The sequence below is a fragment of the Rattus norvegicus genome, chromosome 9 (assembly GCF_021556685.1).
Source record: "Rattus norvegicus strain SHRSP/BbbUtx chromosome 9, alternate assembly SHRSP_T2T, whole genome shotgun sequence".
Classification (NCBI taxonomy): Eukaryota; Metazoa; Chordata; class Mammalia; order Rodentia; family Muridae; genus Rattus; species Rattus norvegicus.
Genome location: NC_141542.1, coordinates 71994074 through 72018881, shown reverse-complemented (window position 1 = coordinate 72018881; position 24808 = coordinate 71994074). Strand labels below are relative to the sequence as shown.

At 37.5% G+C, this 24808-nt stretch overlaps 1 protein-coding gene across 12 annotated transcripts in view; it reads left to right on the top strand.

The window, feature by feature from the left end:
• Positions 1-24808, top strand: part of Boll (boule RNA binding protein) — a 129162-nt gene that overhangs the window by 16190 nt on the left and 88164 nt on the right. For 9 of the 12 annotated variants that reach the window (XR_015628851.1, NM_001432510.1, NM_001432509.1 and 6 more), the window contains 4 exon segments: positions 357-411; positions 3064-3139; positions 5252-5379; positions 20102-20173. Coding sequence is in view for 11 of the 12 variants with exons in the window: in NM_001432510.1 (NP_001419439.1) it covers positions 357-411; positions 3064-3139; positions 5252-5379; positions 20102-20173 (331 nt within the window). In the remaining variant the exon portion in view is untranslated. 12 annotated transcript variants of the gene reach the window in all.

Genomic DNA, 24808 nt, shown 5'->3' with positions numbered 1-24808 from the left:
TGATTGTTCTGGTCTGAAATCTGTCATATCCCAGTCTTTAGCTCAGACGTGCTTGCATCTCAGTGCTAAAACTGTTTGAAAGCTCCTGAGTTCTCTATTCCTTCAGTCCCCTTCACTTTGAAAAGCAAGGATGACAGGATTAACCTATGGTTCCCATGCTGGTGTAACATACAGAAAGGCTTATTTTATTTCTACAGTGGCCAATATTTTAGAAGTAAAAATGTTAATACAGGTTTAGGGCATATAGTTTAGTGATTTAAAAAAACTCGCATGCCCTAGGTTCGATCCCCAGAACTGCAAAATAAAATTTAGTTTAATGCTCTAAGGAAATGGTAATAATTAATGCATTTATTTAGGTATGGTTTCATCACTTTTGAAACTCAAGAAGATGCACAAAAAATCTTACAAGAGGTAAGTTCTTTCCATGTATTTAATTTCTGGTGAGGAATGTATTTCTTTGAAACTAATTCTTTATGGTATTATAATGGAATAGTACAAGTACAGTGATCCGTGTGTGTGTGTGTGTGTGTGTGTGTGTGTGTGTGTGTGTGTGTGTGTGAATATCTATATATGTATATATGTGTGTGCATTGTGCATTTTTGTATATATCTTAAGATTGTCCTTGGTCTCTAAGAAACAAAACAGTCTGAAGTCATTCCAAATCATTACAAGAGGATGGTAGTTAAGATATAGTGTGCTTAATGTAATTGCTCATAATAAAAGAACACTCTTCACTGTTCAGCTCCTATGTCAGTTTCTATATCTTGAGATTGTGCTCACAAAGACGCTGCACTTTAAGCACTAACAATTTTTTTCAAGTGTGAAAATATACACAGTGCTAGAATTGCCATGTATTTTGTCTATACCATGTTACTGATCAGCAAGGCCAAACATTTTCAGATTTCCTTCTTAGTGTTAGTGTTAGTGTTTGTTTTGTTTTGTTTGTCTGTTTTTCTTTTTCAGCAGGTTTATATTGTCAAACTCAAAAGGAAAGGAAGGAAGGAAGGAAGGAAGGAAGGAAGGAAGGAAGGAAGGAAGGAAGGAGAAAGAAGTTTCTTTTTTGTGAAGTACATAATGCTGTACTTCATGGGAATAGAAGGGGGATGACTCCAATCAATTTCCATTCAGAAGTCTCTTGTTTCTACTCTGAGTACATTTCTATCCATCCACAAGGCAACACATTCTAATACCAGGGAATATACAAATAAAATAACATATGTTAAGATTCTTTGGAGAAAAGTAAGAGATGCATAAATCCACTTTTTCAAATTATAAAATGAATCAATTAATAATGATGTGTGTTTTTTAATGAAGCAAATAGTAAAAAAGAAAGAACTATATGTGGAAGACAAATATCATGTGTACATAACTATTTTTCTTTATATTATTACATCCTTTTTCTATATTATTAGGGAGCACCTAATTCTAAGCAAAAGAAATTTTACTTTATATATTAAAATATGAACAAACCAATAAAAAAGATATAGTGTGCTTTATTTGCTTAAACTAGTAGTTTAAGAATATATCTCTATGATGCATAGTTGCTTTTTAATTCCTTAGAAACACTAAGAGTGTAGACTCCTAGAATAAGATTACCTTAGATTATTTACTTCCTTTGAAACACTTTACATAATCCAAGAATTTTCGTTAATAAAATGGCTGTAGCCTGTAGTTTATTTTGATAGCTTTTAACTTATAGCAAGTATAACATTTAACCTTTTTAGAAAAAAGTAGTTTAAATATATATTATTAATATCATAATTCCTATCTTTAATAGTTTTATATTCTATAAAGTCACAATAGATACTGAATTAGTGAATACTGAACTTCTGATGTTCCTAGTTGAAGATGATACCAAAAGTCCTCTAGTCACAATATTATTGCCACCAATAAGTTAACTTATAACCTGGTTTTATGTGTTTTTATTTAAAGAAGTTATATTAGCAATAATTTGTATTCTCACAAAAACCTGAGAGAAACTATTTAAGAATGGAAAGATTATTTTAGCTCATGGTTTCACAGGTTTCAGCTCATAGCTAGATGATTCTGTAGCAGTGGGTCTTGGAGAAGGCATAACATTCTTGGTTAGTGAATGCTCAGGAAGCAGAGAAAGACAAAGGAAGAGATCCGCAATCAGCTGTAGTTGTCAAGAGCATATGGCCTATGACTTACCTCCTTCAACTAAGCTTTACATTTAAAATTTCCATCACTTTCCAATAATGCTATCAAATTATCAATTCATAAGTAATCTGTTAAGTCAGATCCCTTACCATCTGATCACCTCCTATGATTGGATCTTTCAGTATACTTTATTGGAATGAGGATGGACACTTCATATCCAAGCTATAATAGATACTATATTTAATAATTGTTGAATCATTAACATAAGATTTATGGCCAATAGCACCATATCCATACCTGAATTATAAGCATGTCAACATGTTTTCTCCATAAAGTATATGACAATCTTCTTGTGCTTAAGAGCACTAGTTAGTGCTCCAATACTTGGAAGCCATTTTTTTAAAGCACATATGTGAAAAGAATACCTAAAAGGATACTTGATTATAATATCATAGCTGGAACAAGAATAAAATCATCACTTTGATCTTATGTGGGTACTTCTGTGTTAGACTGCTCACTTTTTCTGTACAAGTCTACTATAACCTTGAAGTAACTATAAATAGTGCTTCAGAAATTGCAAATAAATTTTAGAGAATATATAAGTTGCAAATACACAACCAGCAACTAATGATTAATACTGCATTACCTGGATTCATAGCTGTAGAACCAAAATAAAGATAGATTATTTGAATCAACTTGTAGCATACTAATTCCCAATACCACATAAACAGGCAATTTGGCACATGCTTACAATCACAGTACTTGAAAGGTAGAGGGAAAAGGATCAGATATCAGGTTTGAAGCCATCCTGCAATCCATAAAACATTATATTTTAAAAAACAAAGAAAAGTCACACAATGTCTGTTAATTTCATACTGGGTTTTGTCACTGGTTTTTACAAATCACTGTGTCAAAATGACGGATTTTTTTCCTTTATTTTAGGCTGAAAAACTTAATTACAAGGATAAGAAACTCAACATTGGTCCAGCAATAAGAAAACAACAAGTAGGGATTCCTCGTATGTATTGAGAACTAATGTATTTTTGAATATTTTGCATAGTCCTTTTGTGAAATATTAGACCCCTATAGACCTTTTATTAAATAACCTATTTGTAATAAATTTATTTTAGCAAAGCTTGTGCTCATATAAATATTTTACCAAAATTAAAATACCTAGTTTTAGGGTATAGGAGAAATGTGCCTGAACAATATTAAGTATATTCTATTAACAACATTTTAGAAGAAAAATATTTTATTTTTAATTAGCATACAAAGTACTGTGTATCATTATAGCATTTTCTTTTTGTTAAGAAATCACTGGGGTTGGGGATTTAGTTCAGCGGTAGAGCGCTTGCCTAACAAGCACAAGGCCCTAGGTTCGGTCCCCAGCTCCGAAAAAAAGAAAAAAAAAAAAGAAAGAAATCATACAGTATATTCTGATCACTTTTTACCCTCCCCCACCCAGATCCTCCTCAATCATCCAGCTCTACACTTCATATCTGTCCTATCTCTCTCTTTTTCTCCCCCTCCTTCCCTCCCTCCCACTCTTTCAACGGGTAAATACAGACAATTTTAAAAAACATTATTGTAAAAAGAGTGAAAAAGCACCAGACACACAGGAATAAAACTCATAAAAACAGAGTCAGAAACCATAATATATAAGCAAAAGACAAGATATTTTTAATGCCCCAACAAGTTAATATGAGATCAAAATAAATCTATAAGATGCCATTGAGTTCCTTTTTCATTGTCTATTTACTTCTGGGCATGAGGTCTACTCAGCACCTCTTTTTCCCTTCACACAGACCCCTTTCTGTTCATATGTCCCATACACACACACACACACCCCACATCTAAACATTTAAAGCTGGAATAAGAGAGAGGACAACCATTATCTGCCTTTCTGAATCTGGTTTATCTAACATAGTATAGCATTTTTCATATCTCATAGATTTTTTTCCTGAATTTTTCTGTAATTTCATTTTCTTTGTAGCTGACTAAAATTCTGTGTATTTGTACCCACATTTCACTATCCATTCATCAGTTGATGGATGTCTAGGCTGATTCCTTTGCCTTGCTGTTGTAAATAGAACAGCAATAAAGACCCACCTATTTCACCTCAATCAATCTCTCTCTCTCTCTCTCTCTCTCTCTCTCTCTCTCTCTCTCTCTCTCTCTCACACACACACACACACACACACACACACACACACACACACACATACAGAATTCTCTCTCACACACAAATCTATCTACCTATCTATCTATCTATCTCTCTGTATACATGTGTCTGTGTGTATATACGTCCTGAACTAGAAAAGGAGATGGGGATCCTAGAATAACTGCATCAAGGACTATAGTCATGATTATAATAGCAGAAGTCATAACCAAAGGGAAGGTAGAAACAAAAGAGACTCATAACATAAATAAATGATGCTGGGAATAAACCCAAAAACTTAGTGAAGTGAACCCAAAGTACCTTTAGGAAAATAGAATCTTTCCAACTTCATTGCCTCCATCATTTTTGAACTTTTATAAGTAAGTCCAGCTAAGATATTAGGAACTTTATTATAACATGTGTAGTTTTCAGGTTCTCTCAATTACATAATTTAGGGATCTAGAGAGATGGCTCAGAGATTAAGAACATTGGCTGCTCTTCTAGAGGAACTGTGTTCAAGTACTAGCACTCATATGACAACTCACAACTGCCCATAACTCTAGTTCTAAGGGATCTGACACCGTTGCACAGACACATATCCAGGCAAAACGCCAATCAGTTCTCATAAATAAAAATAAAGTATTTAAATTTTATAATGTATATTTATAAAAATAATTAGGTAATAAGAGTAATATTAATTGTTCCATTAGACTGGTATTAGAATCTGAAGTGGATGATTTTTGATATTTACCTACCTTGTTTTTTACTTAATCCTTATAATCTAATAAAAGCTCTGAGGTACTTTAAAAAATGGGTTCTTCAAAGATATCATAATACATAAAATTTAAAATATTTTACTTTTTAACCGTAGCCATATTGAAACCCTAAAATATTTTTCCAAAATGTGTTCAGAAATTACCTGTTCATGAAATTAAATTAAACACTTTTTTTATCCTTCGTTACTTGCTTTAGGTTCTAGTATAATGCCAGCTGCTGGAACAATGTATCTAACCACTTCGACTGGATACCCTTACACTTACCATAATGGTGTTGCTTATTTCCATACTCCAGAAGTAACTTCTGTCCCACCATCTTGGCCTGTAAGTGATTGTCATTTTAGAAGAAATTCTACCAAATATTTTTAAGATAATCTTTTCTGATGTATTTGATGAACTTTTTTACATTTATTATTTGTGTGTCACCAATGAATGTTGAGGTCAGAGTACAATTTGCAAGTGTTGGTTCTCTCCTTCCACCTTTGGGCCTGTGAGCCTTTATCCACTAAGCCATCTCATGGGCCATGATTCTGAAATAGTTAAAACACAAGCAAATAAATATATCTACATCACTACTACAGAGACTTAATAAATGTTACTACTTTGCCATAATAATTGAAGTTCTTTTAAAAGAAAAAATAAAATATGGCAAATTCATGTAAAGTTTCCTTTTTTCCATTCTTCTACCCTTTCTTCTTCAAAATTTCTTCATTTTATATGTTCTTATTACAAATATATCTGCCAGTAAGCAACATAGATAGCTTCTTGAGGAGTCTTTAAACACTATATAAATAATCTGTATTTTAACTTGAATATTATATTTTGAGAGTTAAACTATTGGTACTTTAATACTATGTTAACTCTTACATATCTGTCCACTTATTTTTTTTTATTAACTTGAGTATTTCTTATATACATTTCGAATGTTATTCCCTTTCCCGGGATCCGGGCAAACATCCCCCTCCCCCCTCCCCTTCCTTATGGGTGCTCCCCTCCCAACCCTCCCCCCATTGCCGCCCTCCCCCCACCAGTCTAGTTCACTGGGGGTTCAGTCTTAGCAGGACCCAGGGCTTCTCCTTCCACTGGTGCTCTTACTAGGATATTCATTGCTACCTATGAGGTCAGAGTCCAGGGTCAGTCCATGTATAGTCTTTAGGTAGTGGCTTAGTCCCTGGAAGCTCTGGTTGCTTAGCATTGTTGTACATATGGGGTCTCGAGCCCCTTCAAGCTCTTCCAGTTCTTTCTCTGATTCCTTCAACGGGGGACCTATTCTCAGTTCAGTAGTTTGCTGCTGGCATTCGCCTCTGTATTTGCTGTATTCTGGCTGTGTCTCTCAGGAGCGATCTACATCCGGCTCCTGTCGGTCTGCACTTCTTTGCTTCATCCATCTTGTCTAATTGGATGGCTGTATATATATGGGCCACATGTGGGGCAGGCTCTGAATGGGTGTTCCTTCAGTCTCTGTTTTAATCTTTGCCTCTCCCTTCCCTGCCAAGGGTATTCTTTTTCCTCATTTAAAGAAGGAGTGAAGCATTCACATTTTGATCATCCGTCTTGAGTTTCGTTTGTTCTAGGGATCTAGGGTAATTCAAGCATTTGGGCTAATAGCCACTTATCAATGAGTGCATACCATGTATGTCTTTCTGTGATTGGGTTAGCTCACTCAGGATGATATTTTCCAGTTCCAACCATTTGCCTACGAATTTCATAAACTCGTTGTTTTTGATAGCTGAGTAATATTCCATTGTGTAGATGTACCACACATCTGTATCCATTCCTCTGTTGTAGGGCATCTGGGTTCTTTCCATTTTCTGGCTATTATAAATAAGGCTGCGATGAACATAGTGGAGCACGTGTCTCTTTTATATGTTGAGGCATCTTTTGGGTATATGCCCAAGAGAGGTATAGCTGGATCCTCAGGCAGTTCAATGTCCAATTTTCTGAGGAACCTCCAGACTGATTTCCAGAATGGTTGTACCAGTCTGCAATCCCACCAACAATGGAGGAGTGTTCCTCTTTCTCCACATCCTCGCCAGCATCTGCTGTCACCTGAGTTTTTGATCTTAGCCATTCTCACTGGTGTGAGGTGAAATCTCAGGGTTGTTTTGATTTGCATTTCCCTTATGACTAAAGATGTTGAACATTTCTTTAGGTGTTTCTCAGCCATTCGGCATTCCTCAGCTGTGAATTCTTTGTTTAGCTCTGAACCCCATTTTTTTAATAGGGTTATTTGTTTCCCTGCGGTCTAACTTCTTGAGTTCTTTGTATATTTTGGATATAAGGCCTCTATCTGTTGTAGGATTGGTAAAGATCTTTTCCCAATCTGTTGGTTGCCGTTTTGTCCTAACCACAGTGTCCTTTGCCTTACAGAAGCTTTGCAGTTTTATGAGATCCCATTTGTCGATTCTTGATCTTAGAGCATAAGCCATTGGTGTTTTGTTCAGGAAATTTTTTCCAGTGCCTATGTGTTCCAGATGCTTCCCTAGTTTTTCTTCTATTAGTTTGAGTGTGTCTGGTTTGATGTGGAGGTCCTTGATCCACTTGGACTTAAGCTTTGTACAGGGTGATAAGCATGGATCGATCTGCATTCTTCTACATGTTGCCCTCCAGTTCAACCAGCACCATTTGCTGAAAATGCTATCTTTTTTCCATTGGATGGTTTTGGCTCCTTTGTCAAAAATCAAGTGACCATAGGTGTGTGGGTTCATTTCTGGGTCTTCAATTCTATTCCATTGGTCTATCTGTCTGTCTCTGTACCAATACCATGCAGTTTTTATCACTATTGCTCTGTAATACTGCTTGAGTTCAGGGATAGTGATTCCCCCTGAAGTCCTTTTATTGTTGAGGATAGCTTTAGCTATCCTGGGTTTTTTGTTATTCCAGATGAATTTGCAAATTGTTCTGTCTAACTCTTTGAAGAATTGGATTGGTATTTTGATGGGGATTGCATTGAATCTGTAGATTGCTTTTGGTAAAATGGCCATTTTTTACTATATTAATCCTGCCAATCCATGAGCATGGGAGATCTTTCCATCTTCTGAGGTCTTCTTCAATTTCTTTCCTCAGTGTCTTGAAGTTCTTATTGTACAGATCTCTTACTTGCTTGGTTAAAGTCACACCGAGGTACTTTATATTATTTGGGTCTATTATGAAGGGTGTCGTTTCCCTAATTTCTTTCTCGGCTTGTTTCTCTTTTGTATAGAGGAAGGCAACTGATTTATTTGAGTTAATTTTATACCCAGCCACTTTGCTGAAGTTGTTTATCAGCTTTAGTAGTTCTCTGGTGGAACTTTTGGGATCGCTTAAATATACTATCATGTCATCTGCAAATAGTGATATTTTGACCTCTTCTTTTCCGATCTGTATCCCCTTGATCTCCTTTTGTTGTCTGATTGCTCTGGCTAGAACTTCAAGAACTATATTGAATAAGTAGGGAGAGAGTGGGCAGCCTTGTCTAGTCCCTGATTTTAGTGGGATTGCTTCAAGTTTCTCTCCATTTAGTTTAATGTTAGCAACTGGTTTGCTGTATATGGCTTTTACTATGTTTAGGTATGGGCCTTGAATTCCTATTCTTTCCAGGACTTTTATCATGAAGGGGTGTTGAATTTTGTCAAATGCTTTCTCAGCATCTAATGAAATGATCATGTGGTTCTGTTCTTTCAGTTTGTTTATATAATGGATCACGTTGATGGTTTTCCGTATATTAAACCATCCCTGCATGCCTGGGATGAAGCCTACTTGATCATGGTGGATGATTGTTTTGATGTGCTCTTGGATTCGGTTTGCCAGAATTTTATTGAGTATTTTTGCGTCGATATTCATAAGGGAAATTGGTCTGAAGTTCTCTTTCTTTTTCTGGCATTTGTGTTCTCTTAGGGTCTGTATGACATCAGTCCAGGATCTTCTGGCCTTCATAGTTTCTGGCGAAAAGTCTGGTGTGATTCTGATAGGTCTCCCTTTATATGTTACTTGACCTTTTTCCCTTACTGCTTTTAATATTCTTTCTTTATTTTGTGCGTTTGGTGTTTTGACAATTATGTGACGGGAGGTGTTTCTTTTCTGGTCCAGTCTATTTGGAGTTCTGTAGGCTTCTTGTATGTCTATGGGTATCTCTTTCTTTAGGTTAGGGAAGTTTTCTTCTATGATTTTGTTGAAGATATTTACTGGTCCTTTGAGCTGGGAGTCTTCACTCTCTTCTATGCCTATTATCCTTAGGTTTGATCTTCTCATTGAGTCCTGGATTTCCTGTATGTTTTGGACCAGTAGCTTTTTCCGCTTTACATTATCTTTGACAGTTGAGTCAATGATTTCTATGGAATCTTCTGCTCCTGAGATTCTCTCTTCCATCTCTTGAATTCTGTTGGTGAAGCTTGTATCTACAGCTCCTTGTCTCTTCTTTTGGTTTTCTATATCCAGGGTTGTTTCCATGTGTTCTTTCTTGATTGCTTCTATTTCCATTTTTAATTCCTTCAACTGTTTGATTGTGTTTTCCTGGAATTCTTTCAGGGATTTTTGTGTCTCCTCTCTATGGGCTTCTACTTGTTTATTTATGTTTTCCTGGAATTCTTTCAGGGATTTTTGCGATTCTTTCAGGCATTTTTGCGATTCCTCTCTGTAGGCTTCTACTTGTTCTCTAAGGGAGTTCTTCATGTCTTTCTTGAAGTCCTCCAGCATCATGATCAAAAATGATTTTGGAACTAGATCTTGCTTTTCTGGTGTGTTTGGATATTCCATGTTTGTTTTGATGGGAGAATTGGGCTCCGATGGTGCCATGTAGTCTTGGTTTCTGTTGCTTGGGTTCCTGCGCTTGCCTCTCGCCATCAGATATCTCTAGTGTTACTTTGTTCTGCTATTTCTGACAGTGGCTAGACTGTCCTATAAGCCTGTGTGTCAGGAGTGCTGTAGACCTGTTTTCCTCTCTTTCAGTCAGTTATGGGGACAGAATGTTCTGCTTTCGGGCGTGTAGTTTTTCCTCTCTACAGGTCTTCAGCTGTTCCTGTGGGCCTGTGTCTTGAGTTCACCAGGCAGCTTTCTTGCAGCAGAAAATTTGGTCTTACCTGTGGTCCTGAGGCTCAAGTTCGCTCGTGGGGTGCTGCCCAGGGGCTCTCTGCAGCGGCAGCAACCAGGAAGACCTGTGCCGCCCCTTCCGGGAGCTTCAGTGCACCAGGGTTCCAGATGGTCTTTGGCTTTTTCCTCTGGCGTCCGAGATGTGTGTGCAGGGAGCAGTCTCTTCTGGTTTCCCAGGCTTGTCTGCCTCTCTAAAGGTTTAGCTCTCCCTCCCACGGGATTTGGGTGCAACTGTTTATCCGGTCTGTTTCTATCAGGTTCCGGCGGTGTCTCAGGCAGGGGTCCTGCCGCTCCTGGGCCCTCCCCCACGGGAGCCCAGAGGCCTTATACAGTTTCCTCTTGGGCCAGGGATGTGGGCAGGGGTGAGCAGTGTTGGTGGTCTCTTCCGCTCTGCAGCCTCAGGAGTGCCCACCTGACCAGGCGGTTGGGTCTCTCTCTCACCGGGTCTGGGAGCAGAGAGCTGCTGCGGGCCGGGATCCGCGGGTGTGGGACTTCCGGTAAACACAGAACGTGCCCGGTCCTAGAGAAATTCTGCTTCCCTGTGTCCCAAGCTCACCAGGCAGCCTTCTTGCAGCAGAAAATTTGGTCTTACCTGTGGTCCCGAGGCTCAGGTTCGCTCGTGGGGTGCTGCCCAGGGGCTCTCTGCAGCAGCAGCAACCAGGAAGACCTGTGCCACCCCTTCCGGGAGCTTCAGTGCACCAGGGTTCCAGATGGTCTTTGGCTTTTTCCTCTGGCGTCTGAGATGTGTGTGCAGGGAGCAGTCTCTTCTGGTTTCCCAGGCTTGTCTGCCTCTCTGAAGGTTTAGCTCTCCCTCCCACGGGATTTGGGTGCAGAGAACTGTTTATCCGGTCTGTTTCTTTCAGGTTCTGGCGGTGTCTCAGGCAGGGGTCCTGCCCCTCCTGTCCACTTATTTTAATATTTTATAATACTCTATTTTTTTGGTATGATCATTTTTGTATTCCTCTAGTCATAGACATTTTTAACTTTTTCTACAATTAAGGCTATATAGAACAGCCAGATCTTGTATGTAAGCTCCTGTAGGACAATGATTTTCAAAGTTTTTCCTCACATCCCTCTAGATTACTTATCAAAAATTATGAATATATTCAGTTTAAATGTCACATGTATGTCATATATTTTAGATTTACTAGAAATATATCTATCAACACTTTGTACCTGTATATTTGCCTTTATTTTAATAACTGAAAATATCTGCTTAACAGTTTAGTTAACTAAGTTAACAAAATTAGTTGCTTAATTAACTACATGAAACACTATTAGAATATTCTGACTTTATTGTTAAACTCAGATATATGAATTATTATGTACCCATGGGATCCATATATTAATTTGTTTGTTCTTTGGATGAGATAAGGTACTATTTTACCTTTAATAGTTGTGCTTTGTTTCTTCTTATTTTTCATAATATTAACTTCTTTAATTGTGTATTTCATGCCTGGATTTTTTTTCACCCCAAAGCAAAGCATTATAGCAAGATCTCTAGTGAGTCAGAGGCATGCCTTTTTTAAGAAAAGAATGATGATAAATATGGTAGAAAATATTTAATCTCAATCAGGGAGTTCTAGCCCTGATCTTTGATCTTTATTTTATATATTCTTATTACAAATATATCTGCTAGTAAGCAACCCAGATAAAAAAACACATTTTTTAATTTAATTTAATTTTTTATTTATTCACTTTATATCCCACTCACTGCCACCCCTGTCACCCCCTCCCACAATCCCATCCCCATCTCCTTCTCCTCTGGGCAGGCGCCTCCCCACCCGCACCCCGGGCTGAAGCTCTGTGCTTCCTTTCCCACTAAGGCCAGACAAGGCAGCCCAGCTAGAAGAATATATCCATGTACAGGCAACAGCTTTTGGACCAGCCCCTGCTCTAGTTGTGACATGAAGGTCAAACTGAAGATCTGCAAAATGTGTGTAGAGAAGCCTAAGTCCAGCCTGTGTATGTTCTTTGGTTGGTTGTTCTTTCTCTAACCCCAAGGGTCCAGAGTAGTTGACTCTGCTGCTCTTCTTGTGGTGTTCCTAACCCCTTCAGAACCTGTAATCCTTCCTCCTATTCTTCCATAAGAGTCCCCAAGCTCCATCCACTGTTTGACTCTGGGTGTCTGTATCTGTCTGAGTCAGCTGCTGGGTGGAGCCTCACAGTGGACAACATGTAAGCATAGCAGACTATGTTTAATGCTTGCCCATGAGATGGGTCTCAAGTTGGGCCAGTTATTACTTGGCCATTCCCTCAGTCTCTGCCCCCTCCCCCATGCTTGCATTACTTGTAGACAGGATATATTTTGGGTTGAAAGTTTTGTGGGTAGGTTGGTGTCTCTATTGTTCCACTAGGTTTCCTGCTTGGCTACAGGAGGTAGCCTCTTCAGGTTCTATATCCCCAGTATAGTGAGTCACAGCTAAGGTCATTCCTATTGATTCTTAGCACCTTCCTTATCCCTGGTTCAGAAATGTCATATCTTGGTAGGACTTGGTTGTTTTCTTCCATTGGAAGCATGCATGGCAACTTCTGGTCCCAGGAAAGCTTAAACTCAGGAAGGAAGGAGGCTTTCAGGTCAGATCCACCTTTGGACCCTGTGTCTACAGTGTGTAGTATCTTCAGCAATAGGGATTTATCTCATACCTTGAACAGTCAAAGGCATTATCAATAGCCCACAATATTCTTAGAGTTTCTTGGACAACCTTGACCAATAACTCAGAAGAGGGCTTTTCATGACTGGTATTTGGGTTTCTATTAAATGGTGTTTGGCTCCGGGAGGGAACATTAACAGCCTAAATGGAAATATATCATTAATACATATGTATCTGTGCGTGTATATACTGATTTATATGTTATATTTATTTTAGGTAGTATGATTTTTATTTTAGGTAGTATATTTATTTTTAGGTAGTTTGTGACTAGTATGATTTCTTAGAGCCTTTTCAGCCATCCTTACTGTTATTTTGCCCTTCTTATTTTTCTCCCACATCCTTAGACTCCCCTCCTTTAACATTTTCCCCTTCAGATAATGTGTACCTGATGTTCCCTGCTCTATTGTTACCTCTCATCTCCAGCAATTGTCTATTTTTACTTTGCTGGTTTCTGCAGTTACTTTGGGTTATAAACGCACATCTGGAGATTTGAAGCCAGTAGCCTTAAATGAAAGAGAATGTGCTATTTGTTTTTCTGAGTCTAGATTACCTCACTCAATATGATCCTTTTATAATTCCATTTCTTTACCTGCAAAGTTTATGACTTTATTTTTCTTTATAGCTAAATAGTATTATAGTACCACATTTCATTATCAGTTTTTCTGTGGTAGGACAGGTTACTTCCATTCCCTAGCTGTTGTGAAGAGAGCAGCAATAAACATGACTAAGTATGAAGTAGGGTGTGGAGTCCTTTGGACATACAACAGTGAGTGATATAGCTGAGTCGTATGGTAGATTTATTGTTAACTTTTTGATAATTCTCCATACTGATTTCTATAGTGACTGTACCATCGTGCAGTCAAACCATCAGTGAATGAGGATTCCTTTTTCCTCATATCCTCTCCAGATTTTGCTGTAGGTCATTTTGTTGATCTTTGCCACTCTGACTGAGGTAAGATAAAGTCTCAAAAGTTGTTTTGATTTTCATTTCTGTATTTACTAGGGATGACAAACATTTTTTGAGATGTTTTTGGCCTGTTTGTTTCTTCTTTGAGAGCTCTCTGTTCAGTCTCAGACTCAATTTTTAAGTGGGTGTAGTTTGTTTGTTTGTTTATTTTATATACACTGGTGTTTTGCCTGAATATATGACTATGTGAAGGTATCATATCCCCTGGAGCTGGAGTTAAACACATTTGTGAGCTGCCATGTGGGTGCTGGTAATTGAACCCAGATGCTCTAGAAGAGCAGGCAGTGCTCTTAGCTTTGAGCTCTATCTAGCTAATATATAATATTGAAATCTGGAATGGTAGTTCCTTCTAGTATTCTTTTTGCTGAGAATTTTGGCTATTTGGAGATTTTTATGATTCCATATGAATTTTACGTTAATTTTTTTTCTATTTTTGTGGAGAATGAAATGTGAATTTTGATTTGGATTCTGTTTAATCATAAGTGGATTTTGGTAAAATTATTATTTTCACAATATTAATTTTACAAATCTACAAGTTTGATGTCTTTTCATTTTCTAGTGCCTTTATCTCTCTTCTTTAGAGGTCTAAAGTTCTCACTATAAAAGTTCTTCAGTTCCTTGGATAGGTTTATTCCTATATACTTTTTCTTTGAGGCGTTTGTGAATGGGAATGTATCTATGATCTCTTTCTTTGTATGTTTATTGTTTCTATATAAAAAAAAAGCTATTGATTTGTACCAGTTGATTCTGTATCTTGCCACACTAGTAAATTTATTTATTATTTCTACAAAATTTCCAGCAGAAGTTTTGTGATTTCTTAAGACACCCACAAATATAGTTTCTTGAACTAATACTTATAGCACCATCTTGAAAGGGGTGAGAACAATAGCCAGCCTTGTCACATTCCTAACGTTAGTGGCATTACCTCAATATTTTCTCTAGGATGATTTTGGCTGTGGTATTCTCATGTATAGCTTTCATTATGTTGAACTGTGTTCCCTCTGATTGTATATTCTCTAGAACTTTTATCATGAGAGCATAATGGATTTCATCAAAGGTTATTCTGTACCTTCTGAGATGTTTATGTGATTTTCATCTATAAGTCCATTTATGGTGATTCATTACATGTTTATTTGACTGTGTTGAAACATCCCTGCATTTCAAGAATAAAGATGACTTGATAATGGTGAATGATCTTTTGGGTGTATTTTTATGGTATGCTTACAAGTATATAATTGAACTTTTTTAATCTATGCTCATTAGATATATAATAGTTTTCTTTTTTGTATGTATGCCTTTGCCTAATTGGGGATATTATAGTAACATGGCTTCATAGAAAGAGTTGGGAGTGTTCCTTCTGTTTCTACCTTTTAAAATAGATTAAGAAATATTAAATCCTCTGATCTCCATCTGCACCCCAGACTCAACCCTGTGGCACAGCTCCCCATACCCAAATCCCACACTGAATCCCAAGAGTGCTGACACTCCTAAGTTGACAGGTGAGATCAACACTTTTGCCCCAATAACTGGACAAAGAACAACCCTCGAAGAGACCACACAGCACCTAGAGATCCTACAGGTTTCAATCAGCATCCCAGAGTTAACCCTATAGCACAGTTCTTCACACACAATCCTGCCTGGAAAGAACTGGTCTCCTAGGAGTGCTGACATACATAAGACCATAGGCTCACAGGAGAGACAGACTCCAGTCAGAAACAGCAGGACCAACTAACAGTAGAGATAACCAGATGGCTAGAGACAAACACAAGATCCTAAGCAAAAGTAACCAAGACTACTTGGCATCATCAGAACCAAGTTCTCCCACCACAACAAATGCTGGATACCCCAACACACTGGAAAAGCAAGATTCATATTTAAAACCATATCTCATGATGATGATAGAGAACTTTTAAGAAGGACATAAAGAACTCCCTTTGCAATCTACAGACCACAGGAAGCTCAAGAAGAAGGATGACCAAAATGCAGATGCTCCCACTCCTTCTTAAAAGGGGGAAAAATATTTATAAGAGGGGATATGGAAGCAAAGTTTAGAGCAGCGATTCAAGGAATGGCGATTCACAGCCTGACCCATACGTGGCCCATATATATACAGCCACCAAAACTAGATAAGATTGATGAAGCTAAAAAATGCATGTGGAAAGGGACTGGATATAAATCTCTCCTGAGAGACACATCAAAAGCATGTTCAATACAGAGGTCAATGCTAGCAGCAAACCACTGAACTTTGAATTTAACACCACAATAAACTAATTTGGTGATTAATTAAAAAATAAAAAGAACTCCCTTAAAGAAATACAGGAGGACACAGGTAAACAGGTAGAAGCCCTTATAGAGGAAACACAAAAATCCTGTAAGGAATTACAGAAAAATATAACCAAACAATTGAAGGAATTGAACAAAACCATCCAGGATCTAAAAATGAAAACAAAAACAATAAAGCACAAAGGGAGACAACCCTGGAGATAGAAAACCTAGGAAAGAGATCAGGAGTCATAGATGCAGACATCACCAATAGAATACAAAAGATTGAAGAGACAATCTCGGGGGCAGAAGATACCATAGAAAGCATTGACACAATAGTCAAAGAAAATGCAAAAAGCTCCTAACCCAAAACATCCAGGAAAACAAGGACACAATGAGAAGACCAAACCTAAGAATAATAGGTATAAAAGACAGCAAAGATCCCCAACTCAAAGGGCCAGTAAATATCTTCAACAAAAATCATAGAAGAAAACTTCCCTAACCTAAAGAAAGAGATGCCCATGAATATACAAGAAGCCTACAGAACTCCAAATAGATTGGACCAGAAAAGCAATTCCTCCTGTCACATAATAGTCAAAACAACAAATGCACAAAATAAAGAGTATTAAAAGCAGTAAGGGAAAAAGGTCAAGTACCACATAAAAGCAGACCTATCAGAATTAGAACAGACTTCTCACCAGAAACTATGAAAGCCAGAAGATCCTGAGCAGATGTCATGCAGACCCTAAAAGAACACAAATGCCAGCCCAGGCTACTCTATCCAGCAAAACTCTCAATTAACATATATGAAGAAACCAAGATATTTCAAGACAAACCAAATTTATACAATATCTTTCCACAAATCCAGCCCTACAAAGGATAGTAGATGGAAAACTCCAACACAAGGAGGGAAACTACACCCTAGAAAAAGGAAGAAAGTAATCTTGCAACAAACCCAAAAGAAGATAGTCACAAAAACATAATTCTGCCTCTGACAACAAAAATAAGAGGAAGCAACAATCAGTTTTCCTTAGTATTGCTTAACATCAGTGGACTCAACTCTTCAATAAAAAGGCAGATAACTAGCAGACTAGATACGTAAACAGGACCCAGCATTTTACTGCATACAGGAAACACACCTCAGTGACAAAGACAGACACTACTACAGAGTAAAAGGTTGGAAAAATATTTCCAAGCAAATGGTCCTAAGAAACAAGCTCAAGTAAAAATTGTAATATCAAATAAAATCTACTTTCAACCAATAGTTATGAAAAAAGATAAGGAAGGACACTTCATACTCATCTAAGGAAAAATCTACCAAATGAACTCTCAATTCTGGACATCTATGCTCCAAATCCAAGGGCAACCACATTGATAAAACTTTACTCAAACACACATTTGCCTAAGAATTTTATGAAGTCATTGTATTTAATAGCTGAGTAGTACTTCATTGTAAATATACCACATTTTCTGTATCCATTCCACTCTTGAACGACATCTGGGATCTTTTGAGCTTCTGGATATTATAAATAAGCCTGCTATGAACATAGTGGAACATATTGGAGCATCTTTTGGGTATATGCCCAGGAGTGGTACAGCTGGGTCCTCAGGTAGTGCAATGTCCAATTTTCTGATGAACCACCAGACTGATTTCCAGAGTGGTTGTACCAATTTTCGATTCCACCAACAATGGAGAAGTGTTCCTCTTTCTCCACATCCTCACCAGTATCTGTTGTCATCTGAGTTTTTTATCTTATCCATTCTGTCTGGTGTGAGGGAAATGCAAATCAAAACAATCTCAGGGTTTTGATTTGCATTTCCCTGATGAATAAGGATGTTGAGCATTTCTTTAGGTACTTCTCAGCCATTAGATATTCTTCAGCTGAGAATTCTTTGTTTAGCTCTGTACCACACTTTTTAATAGGGTTATTTGGCTATCTGGGGTCTAACTTCTTGAGTTCCTTGTATATTTTAGATATTAGCCCTCTATCAGATGCAGGATTGGTAAAGATCTTTCCCAATCTGTTGGTTGCTGTTTTGTCCTGACAGTGTCCTTTGCCTTACAGACGCTTTCCAGTTTTATGAGGTCCCACTTGTTGATTCTTGATCTTAAAGCATAAGCCATTGGTGTTTTGTTCAGGAAATTTTCTCCAGTGTCCATGTGATCAAGACTCTTCCCCACTTTTTCTTCTATTAGTTTGAGTGTATCTGGTTGTATGTGGATGCCCTTGATACACTTGGATTTAAACTTTGTACAGGGGGGTAAGAATGGATTAGATTTGCATTCTACATACTGACCTCCAGTTGAACCAGCACCATTTGTTGAAAATGCTATCTTTTTTCCACTGGATAGTTTTAGCTCCTTTTTCAAAGATGAAGTGACCATAGGTGTGTGGGTTCATTTCTGTGTCTTCAATTCTATTCCATTATTCTACCTGCCTGTCTGTCTCTATACCAGTACCATGCAGTTTTTATCATAATTGTTTTGTAATACAGCTTGAGGTCAGAGATGTTAATTCCCCAGTTCTTTTATTGTTGAGAATAGTTTTCACTATCATGGGTTTTTGGTTATTCCAAATAAATTTGAAAATTGCTCCTTCTAAGTCTGTGAAGAATTAAGTGCGAATTTTTATCAGGATTGCATTGAATCTGTAGATTGCTTTAAGTAAGATGGCCATTTTTACTATATTAATCCTGCCAGTCCATAAGCATGGGAGGTCTTCCATCTTCTGAGATCTTCAATTTCTTTCTTCAGGGACTTGATGTTCTTGTCAAACAGATCTTTAATTTGCTTAATTAAGTCACACCAAGGGCTTTTATATTAATTGTGGCTATTGTAAAGGGTGTAGTTTCCCTAATTTCTTTCTCAACCTCTTTATCCTTTGAGTAGAGGAAGGCTACTGATTTGTTTGAGTTAATTTTATATCCAGCTACTTTGCTGAAGTTGTTTATCAGCTGTAGGAGTAGTATGGTGGAATTTTGGGGGTCATTTAAGTATACTATCATATCATCTGCAATATGATAGTTTGACTTCTTCCTTTCCAATTTCTATCCCTTTGACATACTATTGTTATCTAATTGCTCTGGCTAGGATTTCAAATACTATATTGAATAAGTAGGGAGAGAGTGGGCAGCCTTGTCTCATCCCTGGTTTTAGTGGGATTGCTTCAAGTTTTTCTCCATTTAGTTTGATGTTGTCACTGGTTTTGCTCTACAATGCTTTTACTATGTTTAAGGATGGGCCTTGAATTCCTGATCTTTCTAAGACTTTTATCATGAAGGGTTGTTGTATTTTGTCAAAGGCTTTTTCAGCCTCTAATGAGATGATCATGTGGGTTTTCTTTGAATTTGTTTATATAGTGGATTATGTTGATGGATTTTCGTATATTGAACCATCCCTCCATCCCTGGGATGAAGCCTACTTGATCATGGTGAATGATTGTTTTGATGTGCTCTTGGATTCGGTTTGCAAACATTTTTATTGAATATTTTGGCATTGATATTCATAAGGGCAATGGATCTGAAGTTCTCTTTCCTTGTTGAGTCTTTGTGTGGTTTAGGTATAAGCATAATTGTGGCTTGATAGAAATAATTGGTTAATGTTTCTATTTTGTGGAATAGTTTGAAGAGTATTGGTATTAGGTCTTCTTTGAAGGTTTGATAAAATTCTGCACTAAACCCATATTGTCCTGGACTTTTTTTTGGCTGGGAGACGTTTAATGACTGCTTCTATTTCTTTGGGGATTATGGGACTGCTTCTGCTTTCTACAGTAGAAATAGGTCATGATTCTTAATTCAGGTGCCATTTTTTTCTATATGTCTTCATAGACTTTATTTTCATACTCCTTGGAGGTGGTAAGTTTCAGATAAAGAAACTTTGCTTGTAGTTGTTTCAATATTACTATGGAAGTAAAGTCACGTAGGAAAACTGGTGATTTTAATAAGTAGGTTAAAATAAAGTTGGTAACAATAGTAACAAGAGGAAGAAAAAATAATGTTTTAATCAGTAACCAAAGCTTACTGAGCTTATGTGATAATTCAATATCAAATTATTATGAAGGGTGTTTTCTAAAGTAAATTTTGTTTTCTTCCACAGTCACGTTCCATATCTAGTTCTCCTGTAATGGTGGCTCAGCCAGTTTATCAACAGCCTGCATATCACTACCAGGTAGGCATTGAGTTTACTAGAACCTCTGGGCTGAGAGACCTAGGGAAATGGCTCAGTACATTTACTGCTCAAAGACCTAAGTGTGTGGCTGTGTCCTTGTAACCTGGTATTGCAGGGACAGAGACAGACAGATCCTTGAGCTCACTTGCTGGCCAATCTGGCTATCAGAGATACTGCCTTAAAAAAAAGAGAAAGATGTCTTACCCCATAGCCTCCTCATATGTACACACAGATAACACACGCACACGCACGCATGCACGCACGTGCGCGCGCGCACACACACACACACACACACACACACACACACATCTCTGTACTGAGAAAGTAGCTCTAGAATAAAGTGAATGCTTAGCATGTAGGAGGAACAGGGTTTGAACCCTAGTATGGTATTTTCAAAAGTTCAATATTTCAGGTATAGATTTTGTTTTTTTTTCTTTTATGTGCAAAGACTAATTTGGAAATGATAGTAGTTAAGTCTTGAAAAGGGATGAATTTGCTTCCTTTCCACAAATGCAATGAATTCAATTCTCATCTGTTCAAAATTTATTCTAAAACTTTTTTAATAGGCTAGGATAGTGCTCAATGGTAGGATGCTTTCATCTATAGTGCCCTGGGTTCCATTTCCAGCACCACACAAACAAAAATCTTTACCAGTAATTCACAAAGCCATATACAGGCATTGAACTTTTTATATTGCTTTTAATTGTGATTGTTACATATAACACAGTATATATTGAAATGATCAATGTATGTTATGATAAGTTAAGTATTTTGGTGGCCTCCTTTAGTTAACCAGCACTCAACTTCAATTCTAGTCAGAAATTGGGAATGAAAGAACTATGATATAATGTCAGATCATTTTAATTTTTGACAAGGTCAACAATGATGTCTAGACAAAATTTTGGTAACAACTTACTCTTATAAAGAAAGTCTTATTGATATAGCCATATTATTTATGTAATATCTATGGTTGCCTTCAAATTCAAAGGTTGTGTAATTCTAAAAGATTTTATGGCCTGCATGCACACTTTAAAATATTAAAATAGTCTTTAAAAAGTTTTTTCAACCTGTGACTTTTGCATTTCATACTTCTACAGTAGTAGAAAAACTTTTGTCTTCTGTTATTTTTTTTCTTTTTGTACTTTTAAACACACCCATATGAAATGTGAAAGGCTTATAATGAAATTCAGTAATAAAATTCATCTTCAGCATGTGTAAGGCCCTGGATTTTATTTCTAGCAGTGTGAAAAGAAGGGAAAAAAAGGGGAATAGGGAAAGAGAAAAGAAAGAAGAAAAGGCAGGGGATATTGATAGAGTGACTGCCTAGCATTCATGAAGCCCATGTTCTATCCTCAGCACCACCTGTATTGAAAGTGGTGACCTACACTTGCAATCCCTGCACTTGAGAGGGATCAGAAGTTCAAAATCTTTCTTGATTATAAAGATAATGGAGGCCAGTCTGAGAAATTTGAGGTCCTATCTAAAAAAAAAGAAAGAAAGAAAAATAGTTGTTAATTATCTATAATCCTTTTCAATTATATTTGTTAAATTATATTATTCTATTGTATGAGTGTTTTTGCATGTTTTGCATGTTTCTCCCTTTGTTGGCCAGAATAGTGAGTCAGATTCCCCTGGAAGTGGAGTGACTGGAAACAGAAGCTGAGACCTTTGGTAGAGCAGAAAGTGCTCTTAACTACCGAACTCTCAATTTCCCTAGTATTAGGCTTACTTTTTAATGGTATTTTAATTAATCTTAATTTTAATTGTTTTGTGCTAATAAACTAAGATATTTTCTCTACTTAGAAAAAATGAAAGTAGCTCAATGGTTTTATTTTGAATATATTTGTAGCATGAATTTTCTAAACCATCATGGAATTTCAGCAGACTCTAAAGACTATTAGGCACCACACCATTTAAAATAACTGCCCAAAATATTGTAAAACCGCTTCTGAAACATTTAATTTATTGCCCATCTAGATCACATGTAAGAGGAATCTGAGATTCATAATGGAAGATTAGTACCAAAGATTTGTTAGGTTACTATTGCATTTCTACATCTTTTCATCCAATTAATGAGGACCTCAGAGAGTAACTATGGGAACTTAGAATCTATCACCTGAGTCCTTGGGCTTCTTTGTACTTTGGGCCTTGATCTTCAAAGAAACAGCAAAAGTTCATGTTGGTAGAACCAGGGAAGTCTGTAGTAGGAATATGTTGGAGCAGAGGTTCATGTTTCCTCAAAACAAGTTGTAAACCTGACAGAAGAAACTTCCCAAAAAACTTACAGGTGACCAACATGACCTATGGATAAAAGTTCATAATATTATTGTCAAAGAACATAATAAAGTTCCATACAAGACATCTGCAATTTGAATCTGGAAAACTCCAAAAACAGTAATTTGCCTTTAGTAAAGTCCAGGAACAAGGAAGAACAACATAGTTGTTGCATGTTATAGCATGACTTTTCTAAACCATCAAGGAATTTCAGCAGAGACTGTAAAGACAGATCTTTAGGCACCACACCATTTAAAATAACTGCCCAAAATATTGTAAAACCACTTCTGAAACTTAAAATTTATGTTGCATAGTTACTGTTAAACTACCAAAATGAGAAAGAGTAAAGTTGGGTTTTGCTTATACCTGAGTCCCACTCCTTTATTAACCAATTACTGATATGGCTAACCTCACATATCATATGTAATTTTAGAAACTCTAATATAATTTAATTTTATACTCTGATTCTGACTTTAAAACTAATTATAAAATTAAAGATGATATTGTCTGGGTTGCTCCATGTGGTCTGTGGATTGTATCTTGGGTAATTCGAACTTCTGGGCTAATATCCACTTATCAGTGAGTGTATACTCTGTGTGTGTGTGTGTGTGTGTGTGTGTGTGTTTAATTGGGTTACCTCACTCAGGATGATATTTTATAGTTCCATCCATTTGCCAATGAATTTAACAAAGTCATTGTTTCTGATAGCTGAGTAGTACTCCATTGTGTAGATGTACCACATTTTCTGTATCCATTCCTCTGTTGAAGGAGCTGAAGGGGCTTGCAACCCAATAAGAACAACAATACCAACCAACCAGAGCTCCCAGGGACTAAACCACTACCCAAAGAGTACATATGGACAGACCCATGGCTCCAGCTGCATATGTAGCAGAGGATGGCCTTGTTGGGCACCAGTGGGAGGAGAAGCCCTTGGTCATGCCAAGGCTGGACCCCCCAGTATAAGGGAATGTCAGGGCGGGAGACGGGAAGGGGTGAGTGGTTGGGGAGGGGGAACACCCTTATTGAAGAAGGGGAGGGGGGATAGGATAGGGGTGTTATGGACAGTAAACCGGGAAAGGGGATAACATTTGAAATGTGAATTTAAAAAATCCAATAAAATTTTTTTTAAAAAAAATAAAAGTATTGATTGATGGTTTTATCAGTTTCTGTTCTTCAAACCAGATATGTGGCTTACTTAGTAAGCATGCTGGATAAATGGTTGGGTACTAAACACCATTGATAGCACAAATATGGAAAACTTAACCTCAGTCCTGCCACAGACTAATCAGACCTGAACATTCTAAGTTTTGCAACTGAAAGGGTACAGGAAATTAAAGCCTCTAGCAAATGACTTGGCTGCATATATTCAAATCCTAATAAAGACACTTAAGACAAAAAAAAAAGGACCATCCAAAGAGAGACCTGCCAGGAGTGCACAAGGCTGAGGAGCCGCAGTCTCCATCTGGAAACAGAGCTGGAGCTGTTCCACAGCCCTCGGACACAAAACCTGCCCACAGAGAGCTGGTCTGCAAGGAGCATTCTTCCTCCTAACCCCATAGCACACAGGCGGGACACCACTTTCTCTCCATTGACTGTCCAGGAGAGACATGCCAGGAACACACAGGGCATGCAGGGCAGCCTGGAACAGGGCCCTTCCAGTCTCCAACTTCCGTCCAGAGCTGGGGCTGTCCCACAATGCTCCAAACCCAAAATCTGCCCAGAGAGAACTGGTCTCCCAAGAGCACACTCACTGCTAAGATCACAGCCTCACAGGCACATAAGAGAAACAAACTCCAACTAGAAAGAGCAAGACCAACTAACATCAGAAATAACCAGATGGCGAGAAGCAAACACAAGAACCTAAGCAACAGAAACCAAGACTACTTGGCAATATCAGAACCAAGTTCTCCCACCACAGCAAATGCTGGATACCCCAACACACTGGAAAAGCAAGATTCATATTTAAAATCACATCTCATGATGATGATAGAGAACTTTAAGAAGGACATAAATAACTCCCTTAAAGAAATACAGGAGGACACAGGTAAACAGGTAGAAGCCCTTAAAGAGAAAACACAAAAATCCCATAAAAAATTACAGGAAAACACAACCAAACAGGTGAAGGAATTGAACAAAACCATCCAGGATCTAAAAAAGAAAACAGAAACAATAAGGAAATCACAAAGAAAGACTACCTTGGAGATAGAAAACCTAGGAAAGAGATCAGGAGTCATAGATGCAACCATCACCAACAGAATACAAGAGATTGAAGAGGGAATCTCAGGGGCAGTAGATACCATAGAAAATATTGACACAATAGTCAAAGAAAATGCAAAAGACGAAAGGCTCCTAACCCAAAAC